The sequence below is a fragment of the Panthera uncia genome (genome assembly GCF_023721935.1).
Source record: "Panthera uncia isolate 11264 chromosome B3 unlocalized genomic scaffold, Puncia_PCG_1.0 HiC_scaffold_1, whole genome shotgun sequence".
NCBI lineage: Eukaryota > Metazoa > Chordata > Mammalia > Carnivora > Felidae > Panthera > Panthera uncia.
Window position 1 is genome coordinate 74,619,541 of NW_026057582.1, and position 16,057 is coordinate 74,635,597.

Sequence of the window (16,057 nt, forward strand, 5' to 3'; positions counted from 1 at the left end):
TAATGAATTAATGTATTCATTTATGGAATGAATTATGATTCATATGATGATAATGAATACATATGAATACATAATGAATTAATGTATTCATTTATTGTGATGTACCAAGCTTCTATAATAATGTAGATAAATAGGGAGAATTTATGGATCTTGTGATGTTGATTGAAATGATATGTTGGCAATAAAATATTTCAGTGCAGTTTGAGGGCATAAATTCCTTCCTAAAGCTTATTAGCTATACTTGAGTTAAATAAAGTGAGCAGTTGAAGTGTAGAGGCTAAAATTGGAAGAAAAAGCTCTAGAGAAAACATTTAAAGTAAAGTAATATTTAAAGTAACATTACCAGTGGTGTTTTTTCTATTTGTCTTATAACAGAGCTATTTTGATACAAATTCTTCATGTTGACTAAATATTAATATTCCATTTTTTCTCTACTTAAAATACTGCCTGGTTCTGATGAGAAGTTGAGGTATGGAGGGCTGAATAAAATAGGAGATTCTTATTATGCAGTTCTGATTACATCTGTGCACATTCTAGGTTGTAAAGAAATGTATGTTTTGCCTAACAATAATGTCACTGCTGTCATTCATGAATTCAGCCTCCTGGGTTTCTCGTGTAGTCAAGAAGTAGAAGTTCTCCTTTTTGTTTTGTTCTCTGTCATCTACATCTTGACCTTGTTGGGCAACAGTGCTATTATCTGTGCTGTGTGGTGGAACCAGCAACTCCACACCCCTATGTATACTTTATTGGCCAACTTCTCTTTCCTGGAGATCTGCTACATCAGTTCCAATGTACCCAACATGTTGCTCAACTTCCTATCCAAGACCAAGACCATCTCTTATAATGGCTGCATCTTACAGTTCTACATCTTCCTCTCTCTTTGTGCTACAGAACTCTTCTTTCTGGCCCTCATGGCATTAGATAGGTATGTTGCCATCTGCCACCCACTGCACTATTCTACCATAATGACTGGGAAAGTCTGTGGAACCCTTGTGTCTGCTTGCTGGGTGGGTGGCTTTCTCTGGTTGGTGACCCCAGCCATACTTATCTCCCAAGTTCCATTTTGTGGTTCAAATGTCATTGACCACTACCTGTGTGATCTTGGGGCAATGCTGGCCATATCATGTTTACCTGTCCCCAAGACAACTCTGACTTGTAGCATTTTCAGTGCTGTGATAACATTCATCACTTTGTTCTATATCCTTGTGTCCTACACACTGGTCCTTCGAGCTGTGGTTCAGGTTCCCGAAGGTTCAGGTAGGAAAAAAGCCTTCTCCACGTGTGCCTCCCACCTGATAGTGGTGTCCCTATTTTATGGCTCAGTCATGGTGATGTATGTAAGCCCAGGGGCAGCCAATCAGCCTGGTATGCAGAAGTTCTTGACCATGTTATACTCAATTGCAACTCCACTTTTAAACCCTCTGATCTACAGCCTCAGGAATAAGGAGATGAAAGTTGCCCTGAGGAAAGTTATGTGTAAAGTTTAGAAATAATTCCTGAATGGGAGATGGCATAGTGCAATAAATTCCTTTTGAGTTCTGTTATAAAGAATATAGAAAAATTATACTTAAAAGTAGGAAAAGGAGCTAGATCTAGAATAAATGTGTCCACATGAGAATTCCTTAAAATTCCAAGCTTGTCTGCATTCTGTATTGATTGAGTGAGTATGGTCAAGTTACTCAAATTGTTATTTGAGTATCTGCTATTTGAGTTATCTGTTTTTCCAATTTTAACTGGAGATGACCTTAATAATCATATCTATATTATAGAGTGTTTGAGATTAAATGACTTACTATATGGAATCATTTAAAATAGAGCCTGGCTCTCAATAAATATTATATGACATGATAATATACTATTATTAATAACAATTATATCCAAATTTATTATCATTAGCTATCATTGTCAAGTAAGAGCTTCAGCAGTTTCTTTTGTCAAACTGTGAAATGATAATCATATTATATTTATATAAAGAAAAAACAGTCTATTTTTAAGGAAAAAAAGTTTTGTTTCTTGAAGGAGGTCTATATAAATACAAACCAAAACAAGAATAATTTTTGCTCCACCTCCTCCCCACATTTCTTTGTGTTATGAAGATGATGACAATGATTTGTTGGACAAAGATTGATGAAGACTGTGTTCTGGTTCCACCTCAGTGAATCAAAGCCTTCATTCCCAATTTTTAAAAAGGACACTTTGGAGGTTTTATGTGGATCAAATGATCAATCACGTGTAAAAGTATTTGTAAAATGCAAAGTACAGTCAAAAGATGAAAGCAGTCAAATGTCCATCTACAGATGAATGGATCAACAAAATGTGATATATACAAACACTGTAATATTATTCAGCCTTATAAAAAGAAGGGAAATTCTGGGGTGCCTGGGTGGCTTAGTCGGTTAAGCATCTGACTTTGGCTAAGGTCATGATTTCAAGGTTCATGAGTTTGAGCCCTGTGTCGGGCTCTGTGCTGACAGCTCAGAGTCTGGAGCCTGCTTCAAATTCTGTGTCTCCCTCTCTCTCTGCCCCTCCCCCACTTGTGCTCTGACTTCTCTCTCTCAAAAATAAAACGTTAAAAAAAAGAAAGAAAATTCTGAAACATGGATGTACCAGCTTCTCACAAAATGACAAAGACTGTATAATCTCACTTTTATAAGGTTCCTAGAGCAGTCAAATTCATAGAGATAGGAAGTAGAATGGTGGTTGCCAGGGGCTGGGGAAGGGGGATGGAGAATAATTGTTTAATGGATACACATTTCCTGTTTTGGAAGATGAAGAATTCTGGAGACCAGTGGTGGTAATGGTTGCTCAACAATGTGAACGTGCTTAATGCCACTGAACTGTGCACTTAAAATATTAAGATTTGTTAAATGTCATGTGATATATACTTTACCACAATTAAAAATAATTTTGAAATGTAAAGCGCATTACCAATGTCAGTTTTGTTTTTGTTTTTGTCTTTTTGATTGTTATAATGTTAGCATTTTCATTATATTCTTTTCCAGCAACACCTGCTGCTGCAGTCTTGTCTGTGTGTGCATTTTCTTTCCATCTTGTGATGTTGCTGTTACAGCTTTTTCTCAGTAATTGAAACTACAGATAGGATAGGATTTTTTCCCTTCAGGTCACGAATATTTCTCCACTCCCCAGCTCTATCATTGCTCTGCCCCACAAGGTGCCTGCCCCTTTGTTTTGCTCTTTGAGGACACAGAGAGTGGTCTCAAGGAGGCAGCCACCCCACCCCCCCTCCAAGGGCAGACTTTCACCTCAGGGAGTTTCTTCTACCCTAGTGCTCATGATTGTTAGAAACTGCATTATCACTAGGGATAAAATTAAAGAAAGGAATAATTTTGGTTCTGGCCTGAGGTGTGCAAACCCTTGGAACATGGAGAAATTTGCTCTGAGGCTGCTCAGTGTTGCCAAGTCTTTAGATCACATAGCAGAACCTCTCCTGAGGGTCTGAAGTACCTCCTAGCTGAGCTGACTGGCTTCTGCCTGGTGTCAAATTCCTCCCCCACTGTGAGCCAGAGTTGTGATGTGCCTGACCTCAAGGAGGAAGAGAGCTCATCCTCTGTCTGTATGCTTTTCTTTTTTTTCAAGTTTTTATTTAAATTCTAGTTAGTTAACATATAGTATAATATTGGTTTCAGGAGTAGAATTTAGTGATTCATCACTTACATATAACACCCAGTGCTCATCACAAGTGCCCTCCTGAGTACCCAAAACCCATTAGCCCATCCATCACCCACCTCCCTCCATCAACCCTCAGTTTGTTCTCTATGATTAAGAGTCTCTTGTGGTTTGTTTGCCTCTCTTTTTCCTCCTTCCCCTATGTTCATCTGTTTTGTTTCTTAAATTCCACATATGAATGAAATAATATGGTATCTGTCTTTCTCTCTCTGTCTAGCACTGCACACCTCAGGTGGACTTGATCTTACATACCCATCCCAGAAATAGATGAGCGACACATGCAAGCAACATGTATAATGTAAAATTTTCTACCACACAAAAAGTGAAAAGAAACAGTGAAATTAATTTTAATGACCCATTAGTTCAATATAAAAATGTTTTAACTTGTAATCAATATAAAATTATTAACCAGATATTTTGTATTAGTTTTTTGTATACTAAATCTTGAGAATGGGGCTGAATTTCATACTTACAATACATCTCAATATGGACCAGTCATATTTTGAGTGCCAGTAGCCACAGCTAGCTAGTGGTTACCATAATGGACAGTGCTCTTCTGTGGCTTCTTATGTTCTCCTTTGTAATGAGAGTGGGTGTGGATGGGGTGGATTATGGTTAGTAGATTGGGAGCTTTCAGTAAGTAACCTTAGATAAATGACTTCTTGTCTTTTCTTTATTCTGTCTCCGTTCCTCTTTGTCCTCTTCCTCTAAAGGGATATTGAACTTTAAAACATAGCTTTTAGAGAGGAAGGAGGGATAAAAACCTGGAAGCAGCAAAAGAGACAAGGAAGACTCTCTTTGTTACTAGTGGAGTGAGATCATAGCCATTTTGGGAGAAGGCAATGTACTGATGCTGTCTTCACAGCAGACAGTGTAGAAAGGTTGATGGGGAGGGAGATGAGGGTAACTTTACCAGGAGACGGTAGAGCTTTGCTGCTTCTCTTTAGTCTTGCTGATGGTGGTGTGGAGGCCAGAGGATGTGTGGTCTTACACATGGAACTCTGGGGCCTACAAAGTCTTCCAGGCAGCACACTTGGTATTGGCAAAACACGGATACATATGATAGGATCCTTGTTCTTGAGGAATTCTGACTTATGTGGGCATAGATGTGTTAATTCCAATGAAAAATGCTAAGAGAGAGGAATGCATAGTGTGCCAGAGGAACACAGAAGAGTGTTGGACTAAGTATAGGTTAGGAAAGTGTTGGTGGGAAGTGTCAAAGAAGAGTTCACAGAGAACCTGATAAATCATCTGAATCTTGAATGACAAGCTGGAAGTTCTTTGGATAGAAGGGAAGGAGGAAGGTGAATGATGACATTACAAGCAGAAGGAGTATTGCTGAGTTTAGAATGAATGGGGGGGTCCTGAAAGGAGATGAACTTAGGGAGGCAGGAACTTAGAGACACTAAAGAGATTGAACTTGATCCTGTAGCAGAGAAGGAAATATTTAAGAATTGAAAGCAAAAGAATGATATAATCAGACATGCATTTTTGAAAATTTGGCATCTTTGTTTAGATTCTGTGTCACTGAGTGCCACAGTATAGCTCCATCTTTCATCAAACATAGTGTAAGCAATCCAATTAACTTTAAGGAGAAGATGAATTCAAATTAATGGTATTGACTCAATCTTTTGAGAATTTCACAATTCCTCTTGAAAACATAGCTGACATCTCAGAGTCTTACAGTCAAGGTGGGAGATCTCTGTTTTATATTAACATTGTCAGAGTTTAAGGTTAGTAGTTTGAAGTTGCAGTTGGGAAGGTGTTCAATTAAAATCATATTTCATTCCTAATTGAACATGCCCAAATGGAAATTCTGAGCCTTTCTTTCACCATAGACTCTAAACAGTGGAAAGATCTCTGGGCTTTGACCACATATTTGACTTGCCATCTGAGAACCATTTAAAAAGGAAGGATAACAATGATAATAACAACAGCAACTCCTTTACCTTACCTCAAGCCCTATGTTTTGTAGCATATTTCCATGGAGGCTTTTTGCTCTTGCATATTGAAGTTATGACAAAGTCTGTGTTAAGTGTTTTACAGCTGTTATGAGCCAGCAGAAACTACTCTTTAAAAATTTTTTTTAAAAATGTTTATTTATGAGAAAGAGAGGGAGAGAGAGATTGCGAGCTGGGGAGGGGCAGAGAGAGAGGGAGACACAGAACCTGAAGCAGGCTCCAGGCTCCGAGCTGTCAGCACAGAGCCCAATGCAGGGCTTGAACTCACAAACTGTGAGATCATGACCTGAGAGCCGAAGTCAGATGCTCAACCAACTGAGCCACCCAGGCGCCCTGAAACTACTCTTTGTAAAGAGGTTAAAAAGCTATGTTCTAGAATATGGGAACCTATCTTAAGAGATTAGAATATAACAATTCTTGGGGTGCCTGTGTGGCTCAGTTGGTTAAGTGTCCGACTTCAGCTCAGGTTATGACGTCACTGTTCATGGGTTCAAGCCCTGCATTGGGCTCTGTGCTGACAGCTCAGAGCCTGGAGCCTGCTTCAGATTCTGTGTCTCCCTCTTTCTCTGCCCCTCCCCTGCTTGCACTCTTTCTCTCTCAAAACTAAATTCTGAAATATAAAAAAAAATTTAAAAAAATTCTCCAACAAATGTATGATGTGTAAGATTTGTGAGAGTTCTAAGAGTAATAACCTGGTTTAGTAACAGATCTAGTGAGTTCTGAAGAATCTTACATCCCTCGTATGTGCTATTAAAATAGCAAGAGAGCTAGGTTGGTTTTATAATGGTGTGTGGGCAGTTAATACAGTTCCCCAGGTTTTTGTTTAGTGTGGCGATTAGCTTTGTGTTCTTGAGGATGTACATTGTAGGTTTGAAGGGTAGACATTGGGTCACCTTGGATGAAAAAAGTCTTAAGGATATGTTCCATATTCGTTCAGTTGATATTGACATACATCATCATAATGGAGCTATAAAATAGTGTTGCTATATTCATTTATAATGCCCAGTTTGCAGAACTAGGCCAGCAGCACAGTATGAAAAGCTAGGTCTTGCTGCTAAGGACAGAGAGAAAAGTAATAGTGCTGAAGAAAGCTCTGAAATGTCTTTGGAGGGAAATGTGGCTACATTGACCTAAATCTAAAATGCTCTCACTTTATGACTCACAATTTTTATTTCTCAGAATTTATCCTTCATAAACATTGTTTTTTAATTTGTGCCATTTTAGAATTAGAAAATTGAAGGGAATAAGCCCACAAATATATACATTTTAATATAGTCAACCACAGATTGTTTTCATATATTTATCAAAAAGTAAATATTTAATTCAATTAGTCACATTATTCTCCAAACAACCTTATTTTTTAGTGGATCAAATATGAAAAGTTTTGGGGCACCTGCGTGGCTCAGTTGGTTAAGTGTCCAGCTCTTGATTTTGGTTCAGGTCACGATCTTACCATTGTGAAATCAAGCCCTGCATGGAACTCTGCACTGTCAGCGTTCATATTCTCTCTCTCTGTCTCTGTCATGCTCTCTCTCAAAATAAATTAAACTTAAAAAATTGTAAAAACAAATATGAAACATATTCACTGGTTACTTAAAATCCAGATGGGTGTTCCTGATTGACAGATGATTGTTTTTCAAATGATGATTCTGGAATTCAAGGTATTTTCCATCCTTGTCTTCATCATCTTCAAAACTTAGCTTCCTAGGTCAACATACTTAATTATATCCAAGATCATCAAGGATGATGTCTGGATAAAGCTTCAAGTGTTACACATCAATTTTAATTACATTCTACTAACTAGAACTCAGTTACATGAGCATACATACCTCCAAGGGAGCCTTAAAAAATATATTATTGACTTGAAGAAGAGGAAATGAATTTGTCTGTCAGTGTTTTAACTTCTTAGTTGACCAACATCCATCCTATGTGATCTACATGTAGGGATAAGCAGTTTGAAAAGTATAGAGATGCTGTAGATGTTTAATAGGCTCATTAAGGATATAGTGGACAGGATCTTTAAACTGTCATTTAGACAACAGGAACGGGAGACTCTAGGTCTAACAAAGCTTGAAAGTAATGACATGAAAGCATCTGATGTCAAACAAATTTTTTAGCTAAGAAGTAATTTATTAAGGGGGTGCCTAGGTGGCTCAGTTGGTTAAGCATTTGACTCTTGATTTCTGCCTGGATCATGATCTCACAGTTCCTAAATTCAAGCCCTGCATTGGGCTCTGCACTGACAGCATGGAGCCTGCTTGGGATTCTCTGTCACTCCCGGCCCCTCTCCTGCTCATACATGCTCTCTTGCACTCTGGCTCTCAAAAATAAACAAAAATTAAAAAAAAAAAGTAGTTTCTTAAGGTTAGGAGAGGAAACTCTGGAAGGAATAATACTATGTTAGCTTGGAATATGTGTGTATATGTGCATACGTGTGTGTATTTGTGAGTGCACCTATGAATGTGTGCACATTCGTGTAGTTTTCATCCTTGATATGATAATCACTGAGGGTGAAACATGCTCAAGTCTGTATGATGCACGTTAATTGCCTCCATTGCTCCTGGGGTTGAGGTCTCCAGAGACAGGCTTCAGAGTCTAGAAAGGATAAGTAATGGGGAATGGAAAGATTTGTGGCTTGTTTTATTCTCTGAGTAAAACCTGAAAGGGATCTTTGTAAAGAAAGGAACCAAAAAGCGTCCTACCAAGGAGCTGACATCTCCGACTTCTGGGCTGCACTGGGATAAGTAGGTCTGGGCACATGGAACAATAACTTCTTTCCTGTGTCTCAATGTCCATTTTGTTTTACCTATTGATAGGAAAATGGAGCAAAATTTTCATGATTATTTTCCTTTGCAAACACCATTCCTCTTATACAAACCATATTAGACATGGGATTAAAGAAATGTTTTCATTAAATTATCATTCTGTCTTTGCAGGTCACCTTCAAAAGAACTGTTCTTTGAGGGTAGAAGGTTTTTCTAAGTTTCTAGTTTCTTTTTCTTTTCTTTTTATACGGAAATAGTTCATTTTTTTACTTTTTAAAAAAATGTTTCAAGTTTTTATTTAAATTCTAGTTAGTTAACATATGGTATAATATTGGTTTTAGGAGTAGAATTTAGTGATTCATCACTTACACATAACATCCAGTGCTCATCACAAGGGCCCTCCTCAGTACCCGTCACCCATTTAGCCCATCCCCCACCCACCTCCCTCCACCAACCCTTAGTCTGTTCTCTATCATTAAGAGTTTCTTATAGTTTGCCTCTCTCTCTCTTTTTTCTTTCCCCTCGATTCATCTGTTGAAAAGGACTGTATTCTTAGCCAACAGGAAAAGGGATCAATTTTTCTTTAAAACACTGGCAACAATTTAGATGCCTCTCTTGTTTACTGTTCTCTTTCACATGAGTGACAACATAGCAGATCAACACCCATTATGTGTGGCTTGTAGGAGAGGAAAACTTTGTAAGTGGAAGCTAATTTATTTAATGAGGTATAATACTCAGATTCAAAGGAGTCAAAAGAAAACAGGGGACTGGGGAATGAAGTGGGCTCAGAGAGAGACCCAAAGGCAAGGAAAGGCAAGGAAAGGAACACTTGTCTTCAGCATGTTGACGTGTGGGAACAGAAGGAGCCAGGATGTTCAGAGTGGCTCTCTCCTGTGAGGCATCCCAGGTGAGAGAACAATCAGAAGAGATCTAAAGAGTATTACTGTGGCAAATGGAACGTGAGGTCTCTTTTCTGTGTCTTCTCAGTTCCTGAGGAACATTTCATTACCTGTACTGATTTTAAAGCCTAGGAGGTTAGGTGTCTATCATTGCATGTCTCTTGAATCCATTCCTGGTATCTTTTTGCTTATACATTACCCTAAGTCAGGCTCTTCAGGCTTTTTCTTTGGGCTACTGAAACTGCTTTCTAATAGTTTACTTACTGCAAATTCATTACCCTCTAATTGTCTTGCAAATGTAGCTTCCATAAACCTTTGATCCTTGTGTTCTTGTACTAGTCTAGCTCCAATTGTTTTCCATTGACTAGCAAATGAAGCCTGAATTAGACTGGCAGTGAGTGAGTCCTCTGCCAAGTGGCCCAATCTGTGAAAATTGTATCCCACTGTTCCTTAACAAGTACTCTAATTTTCACTCTTTTGGGCTTTTCTCTAAACACAACGTCTTATAGCCAAATCTTTTCACATTATCATTAGTATATGCTATTAATGTTCTGCCTCCGTCACTGACCTTTTGCTAAAGCCTTTCCTTATTTTTTCCAACTGAGTATAATCATGTCTCGTGACGAGAAAATATTTTGTTCTGATTTGTCATATGCTGTTACAGTGTCAGTGGCAGCACCATGATATAGGTGGAGGGATGTATGGGGCTCCCTATGAATTTCCCACAAATAAACATAGTCTAAGTAAAAACAATTTCCTTTCTATGCAAATGTGATTCCAAGGTCAGTCTCCTCAGATCTCTTCCAATCAGATTTAAGCTCCTAAACTCCTTTTATGTAGAAATTCTGGAGCCATGAATGTATTGTTTGAAGTTGCTTTGAACAAAATATATTTGACATAAGTTACAAAAGAGCAGGGACTCTGCATTTTTATTCATCACTTTTTTGCTATCTCCCAGAACAGTGCCTGGCAATAATATGTACATAATACATGTTTATTGAATAAATGAGAGAGGGAAGGAGATGAAAAGGAAAGAACTCATCCTTCCAAAGGGAAGTTAGTAATATCACAAGCCTGAATTGAGGAAAACAAGCATGTATCTCTTCACCAGGACAAAGAAAGAAGAAAAAGAGTGTTAATATTTCTTTGGTTCTTACAGTCTTCTGTCACTTCCACAGGTCACACTAATAAGGACTGTGGAGACTACTAACATCTCTGGGTCTGTGAGTGAGTTCATCCTCCTGGGCTTCCCATGCCGCAGGGAGATCCAGATCCTCCTCTTTGTCATCTTCTCCCTCATCTACCTTCTGACTCTCATGGGGAACACATCCATCATCTGTGCCGTGTGGTCAAGCCGGAAACTCCACACACCCATGTACATCCTCCTGGCCAACTTCTCCTTCCTGGAGATCTGCTATGTCAGTTCTGATGTGCCCAAAATGTTGGCCAACATCATCTCCCAGACTAAGAGTATCTCCTATGCTGGCTGCCTGCTTCAGTTCTACTTCTTTTCGATGTGTGCCGCTGAGGGCTTATTTCTGTCAGTGATGTCTTTTGATTGATTACTTGCCATTTGTAGACCTTTCCGCTATCCTACCATAATGACCCACCACCTATGCACTCAGTTAGTGGTCTTCTGCTGGGTAGGGGCTTTCTCTGGTTACTGACTCCTTTGACTCTAATATCTCAGGTGCCTTTCTGCGGTCCAAACACCACTGACCATTTTCTCTGTGATCTTGCACTTTTGCTGGCATTGTCCTGTGCTCTAGTATGTGAAATTACTCAAATCTGTGGTATCAATAGCTCTCTCATCATCTTTCTCACTTTCCTGTACATGGCACTTACTTCTGTGTCTTGAGTGTGGTGTTATAGGTGCCCCCAAGCTCAGGAAGGCATAAGGCTTTCTTTACTTGTGCCTCCCACCTTGCTGTGGTGTGTCTGTTCTATGGTTCAGTCATGGTGATGTACATTAGCCCAGGTTCTGGGGACTATCCTGGGATGCAGAAATTTGTGACCTTGTTCTATGCTTTCGCAACCCCACTCTTTGATCCCTTGATTTACAACTTCTGGAACAAAGATATGAAAGAGGCACTCAAGAAAATTCTGAATGTGTTATTATGGGAAATCGCTAAAGGATTCAAAAGTTGAATTTAGTATACGGCAAGTCTAGGAGGATGGAAGGTAACAAAAATGAGATTATGGTTTTTTCCCTTCATTTTATTTTATTTTCATATATTGGGAGGATGATTTTTAAAAATTCACTAGACTCATGATTTAAGTCTTAGGAAGTTATTATTCTTATGTTGCAGTTACCTTAGATACAGTTAGTTTGAAATACAACTTGGTAAGATTTTCATGTATTCCTCTATAATTGAGTTTTTTAGTTTCTTTTGGTTTTAATTAAATACTACTTGATGTCTTTCAACATTTTCAAATTCTGCTTTCATCAGAGCCAGTTGTTCTTTTCAGAGAATAACGAATGTTGAATGTATTGCAATCACACACATAATTAACCAGTTTTTTTAAAAAAAACCCTCAATATTGGGGACAATTTTAAACTTTCTTAAAAAAAAAGGTTTCATTAATTTTTGGGAGAGCACAAGTGTGGGAGGGGAAGAGAGAGAGAGAGTGACAGAGGATCTGAAGCAGGCTCTGCACTGACAGCACTGAGCCCAATGTGGGGCTTGATCTCATGAACCATGAGATCATGACCTGAGCTGAAGTCAGATGCTCAACCAACTGAGCCACCTAGGTGCCCCTCAGGAACAGTTTTAAAGCACTACTTTTACATATTCCATAATTCTAAGTATAGTTTTGGGCACCAACAAGCATCCTCAGTAAGATTATAATGACTTGCTTGACTCCCACATTTTGCCAGTGCTTTCATTTTAGGAGGTAGGTCTAATGGATATATATTTTTTTCAGGAAAGTCCACTCCTAATTCAAATGTCTGATCCTAAATTTGATAACCTCCTTTTAAATTAGCCCTAGCTATACTTATTTGTCAATGGTTCCACTGATCTATAACCTGAACCTAAAATCTTAACCTTCATAAATCCCTTACCTTTTCATTCCCAATCTTAATGTCATTAAGTTCTGTGGCATCTTCCCTGTGATCCTTTGTTGTCCTCCTTCATTTTTGTCTAGGTTCTAGCACTCCATGCCTTTAAAGGCATAACTTAAACTTCTTTTCCATCAGTCCTTACGCTTATCTCCTTTCTACTTATACAAACTTTGGAGACAAATCCCAAATTCTTCTGTTTTGTTTTGTTTGGTGGTTTTATGTCATCATAAATTTGTTCAAACCAGAAGAATATACAACACCAAGAGTGAACCCTAATGTAGACTATGGACACTGGGTGATGATTCTATGTCAATGTATGTTCATCAGTTGTAACAAATATACCACTCTGGTGGGGGGTGTTGGTAACGGGGGAGGTTATGTATGTGCACAGTTAGGGGGCATATGGGAAATCACTGTGAACCTCAAACAACTCTAAAAAATAAAATTTCAAATAAACAAATATATATAAATAAATATATATACATACACATATATAGTTACATTTATATACTGCTCTGCGTCTGATCTGTGACATCTAACTTATCGTCCTCATTCTGCTACTTGTTACTCAGTTATAAGATGGCACTAAACATCCAGGTTTTTCCCCATTCCAGGGTGGAGGAGCTTGAAACAGCAGCTTCTAGTTCCCAGAAAGCAGAAGCCCCCTCAGAAACCCCCAGTCTAATTCTCATTGGCCGGAATTATGTCACATGACCAAACTAGCTGCAAGGAAGCTGAAAAAGCAAACGTTTTTAGCTGGACTCATTGCTACTCTGAACAAAGTCAGGCTTCTTTTAGTTACGGAAAAGGGCGATGAACTTTGGGTGGGTGACAGTAGTCCCTGGCACAAGACGGATCTGGAGAGCTTCTCTAATCACTTTAGACTTTATGAAACTCAACAACTGATAACACTGACCTTTGACAAGTATGAAAAAGCTAAGGAAGATGAGCATACAAACTTTCCAGAAGCCACTATGTTTATAAATCTGACTGGAGGCAAATAAGACAGAACTGTTGACTAACCACTTGAAATCACTTTTTGCTGATCACAATAAATGATATTTTTGTAAACAATTGGTACAACCAAATTTGAATAGTAATGAGTTTTTCTAACGACAATCATAATAATATTGAGCAAATAGCATTTGGCAATGAAAGGGCACTTTTGAGTTCCATGGTGAGGAAAACAATTAAAAAGACTAAAGAGAAAAAGACTGTTTTGAGTTGTAGTTTTCTGTGAATCTAATCTTTCAAATGGCATCTTTAATTTAACCATCTTCCCTCAAGGAATATATAAATAATAGTTTTCAGTCTGTTCATTAGAAGGAGATTAAATTACAGAGACCACAGATACTGTCAGCCTACCAAGAGGAAATGAATCACCCCACCAGTCATTCATCTTGGGGCTTTGTGAGATGTGTCCTTAGAAATGGAATGAAATAGGATAGGATAGAAATGCATTATTTGTGATACGGGTGTTATTTTTTAAAGAAATTTCTGTTTCAGTTGTATATGTATGTATGTAATGGGCACAATGTAAAATAAATTTATTTCTGTGGGTTGTGTTCAGAAAAGTTTGAAAAACCATTGTGTTAGCAGTTTCAGAACTCCTAAAAGCAGCCTTTGGCATAGGTCGCCAAAAAGAAATCCTGGCCCTAAAAACAGTGCAAGAACTCACAACAAGAAAAGAGCCCAAGAAAATTAAAGTCAAATATGGAGTAATGAGCCTTCAGACCTGTGGAGTGCATAGAAAACAGCATGAATAGTAATAATAGATGACTGTTTGTAAAAAGGGTGGCAAATCTTTACCCTGTTACAACAATCTTAATGCATGGTGAGTTGGAGAAGATGTGACACTTGAGAAAAGGAACAGAAATCAAGTGTCACCAAAGCAGAGAACAACACCAGTGTGAAAGGAATTCAGAAAAGTATGAAGACTGATTCTGAGCAGCTACCTATGAGAGGTGCCACCCTAGATAGAAAGGGTCAGCAGTTAGATGAGATTATGCTAGCAAAAGTCACATGTGATTAGTTGTGTCTAGATTGTTTAGTTTGTGTGTAATCCAACTTGTCCTCAAACTAGAACCTTAGTAAATATGTGTCCCAGTACTCCTGTTTGACTCACTTTCCCTAATTAATGTAGTATAATCTTTGTTTTACAATCTGAGCTTACAATTGTTTTACTAATAACTTGCCCATTTTCAGGCACCAGCCATGTTCTCCTTAAAAAACGTTTCTTGTCCACTATACCTCACCATAATATTCTTTTCTTAAAGCAATTAAAAACATTTTTTAAACATTTATTCATTTGTGAGAAACATTTATTCATTTTTTAAAACATTTATTCATTTTTTAAACATTTATTCATTTGTGAGAAACAGTATGAGCAGGGTAGGGGCAGAGAAAGAAGGAGACACAGAATTGAAGCAGGCTCCAGGCTCTGAGCTGTCAGCACAGAGCCTGATGTGGGACTCTAACCCACAAACTATAAGATCATGACCTGAGCCGAAGTCAGATGCTTAACCAACTGAGACACCCAGGGGCCCAATATTCTTTTCTAAATTCATAGCGTTTTTGAGGTTTGTTGAATATTTACTTGTAATCAGACTGCCTTTTATGTATCTGTTGCAATATCATTTGTGTTACTTTTTTTAAAATTTTTAATCTTTATTTATTTTTGAGAGTGAGAGTGAAAGAATGCAAATGGGGGGAGGAACAGGGAAAGACAGGGAGACACAGAATCCAAGGCAGGCTCCAGGCTCTGAGCTGTCTGCCGAGAGCCCGACACAGGGCTTGAACTCACAAACCGAAAGATCATGACCTGAGCCGAAGTCAGAGGCTTAACTGACTGAGCCACCCAGGCACCCCTCATTTGTGTTACTTTTTACTTTCCTATCAGTTACATTGTAAGTTTCCTGGAAGCAGGGAATATAAGTTATACTATCTTTTCACTGTTCCAGAATGACTTCTTTAATAGTAGGAACTCAAATAATTGCTTATTTCATTTACAGGTTCATTCAACAAACATTTATTGAGTTGCAACAGTGTGTTAGCCATTTCTCTGGGAATTGAGGGTAGAGTATGATATCTAGCTCTCATGAGGTTCATATTCTAGTATGAGGAGACAGAAATAAAGATAGAGAAATAAATATATACAATACAATATGTATATTTTTAATTAATTAATTTCAGTTTGTTCTCTATAGTTAAGAGTCTTTTGTGGTTTGCATCCCTCTCCCTCTTTTACCCTTCCCTTATGTTCATCTGTTTTGTTTCTTAAATTCCACATGAGTGAAATCCTATGGTATTTGTCTTTCTCTGACTGATTTATTTTGCTTAGCATAATATACTCTAGTTCCATCCATGTCATTGCAAATGGCAAGATTTCACTCTTTTTTGATGGCTGATTAATATTTCTATATCTATATCATCTATATCTATATCTATATCTATATCTATATCTATATCATCTATATCTATCTCACATCATCTTTTTTTTTTTGAAAAGCTCTTTGCCCTTTATTTTTTTTTTTTATTTTTTAATATATGAAATTTACTGTCAAATTGGTTTCCATACAACACCCAGTGCTCATCCCAAAAGGTGCCCTCCTCAATACCCATCACCCACCCTACCCTCCCTCCCACCCTGCCCTCCCTCCCACCCCCCATCAACCCTCAATT

The 16,057-nt window shown here is 38.1% G+C and overlaps 1 protein-coding gene and 1 pseudogene across 1 annotated transcript; both read left to right on the forward strand.

The window, feature by feature from the left end:
- Positions 1-548: 548 nt before the first annotated feature.
- On the forward strand, positions 549-1,487 carry LOC125910352 (olfactory receptor 11H6-like). The gene has a single exon (XM_049614111.1). It carries the CDS (start codon positions 549-551, stop codon positions 1,485-1,487), a length of 939 nt encoding a protein of 312 aa, XP_049470068.1.
- Positions 1,488-3,382: 1,895 nt separating this feature from the next.
- On the forward strand, positions 3,383-11,460 carry LOC125910353 (olfactory receptor 11H2-like; annotated as a pseudogene).
- Positions 11,461-16,057: the final 4,597 nt, after the last annotated feature.

Coding starts and splice junctions, on each gene's coding strand:
- LOC125910352 (XM_049614111.1), top strand. CDS start 549: ATGTATGTTTTGCCTAACAATAATGTCACTGCTGTCATTCATGAATTC.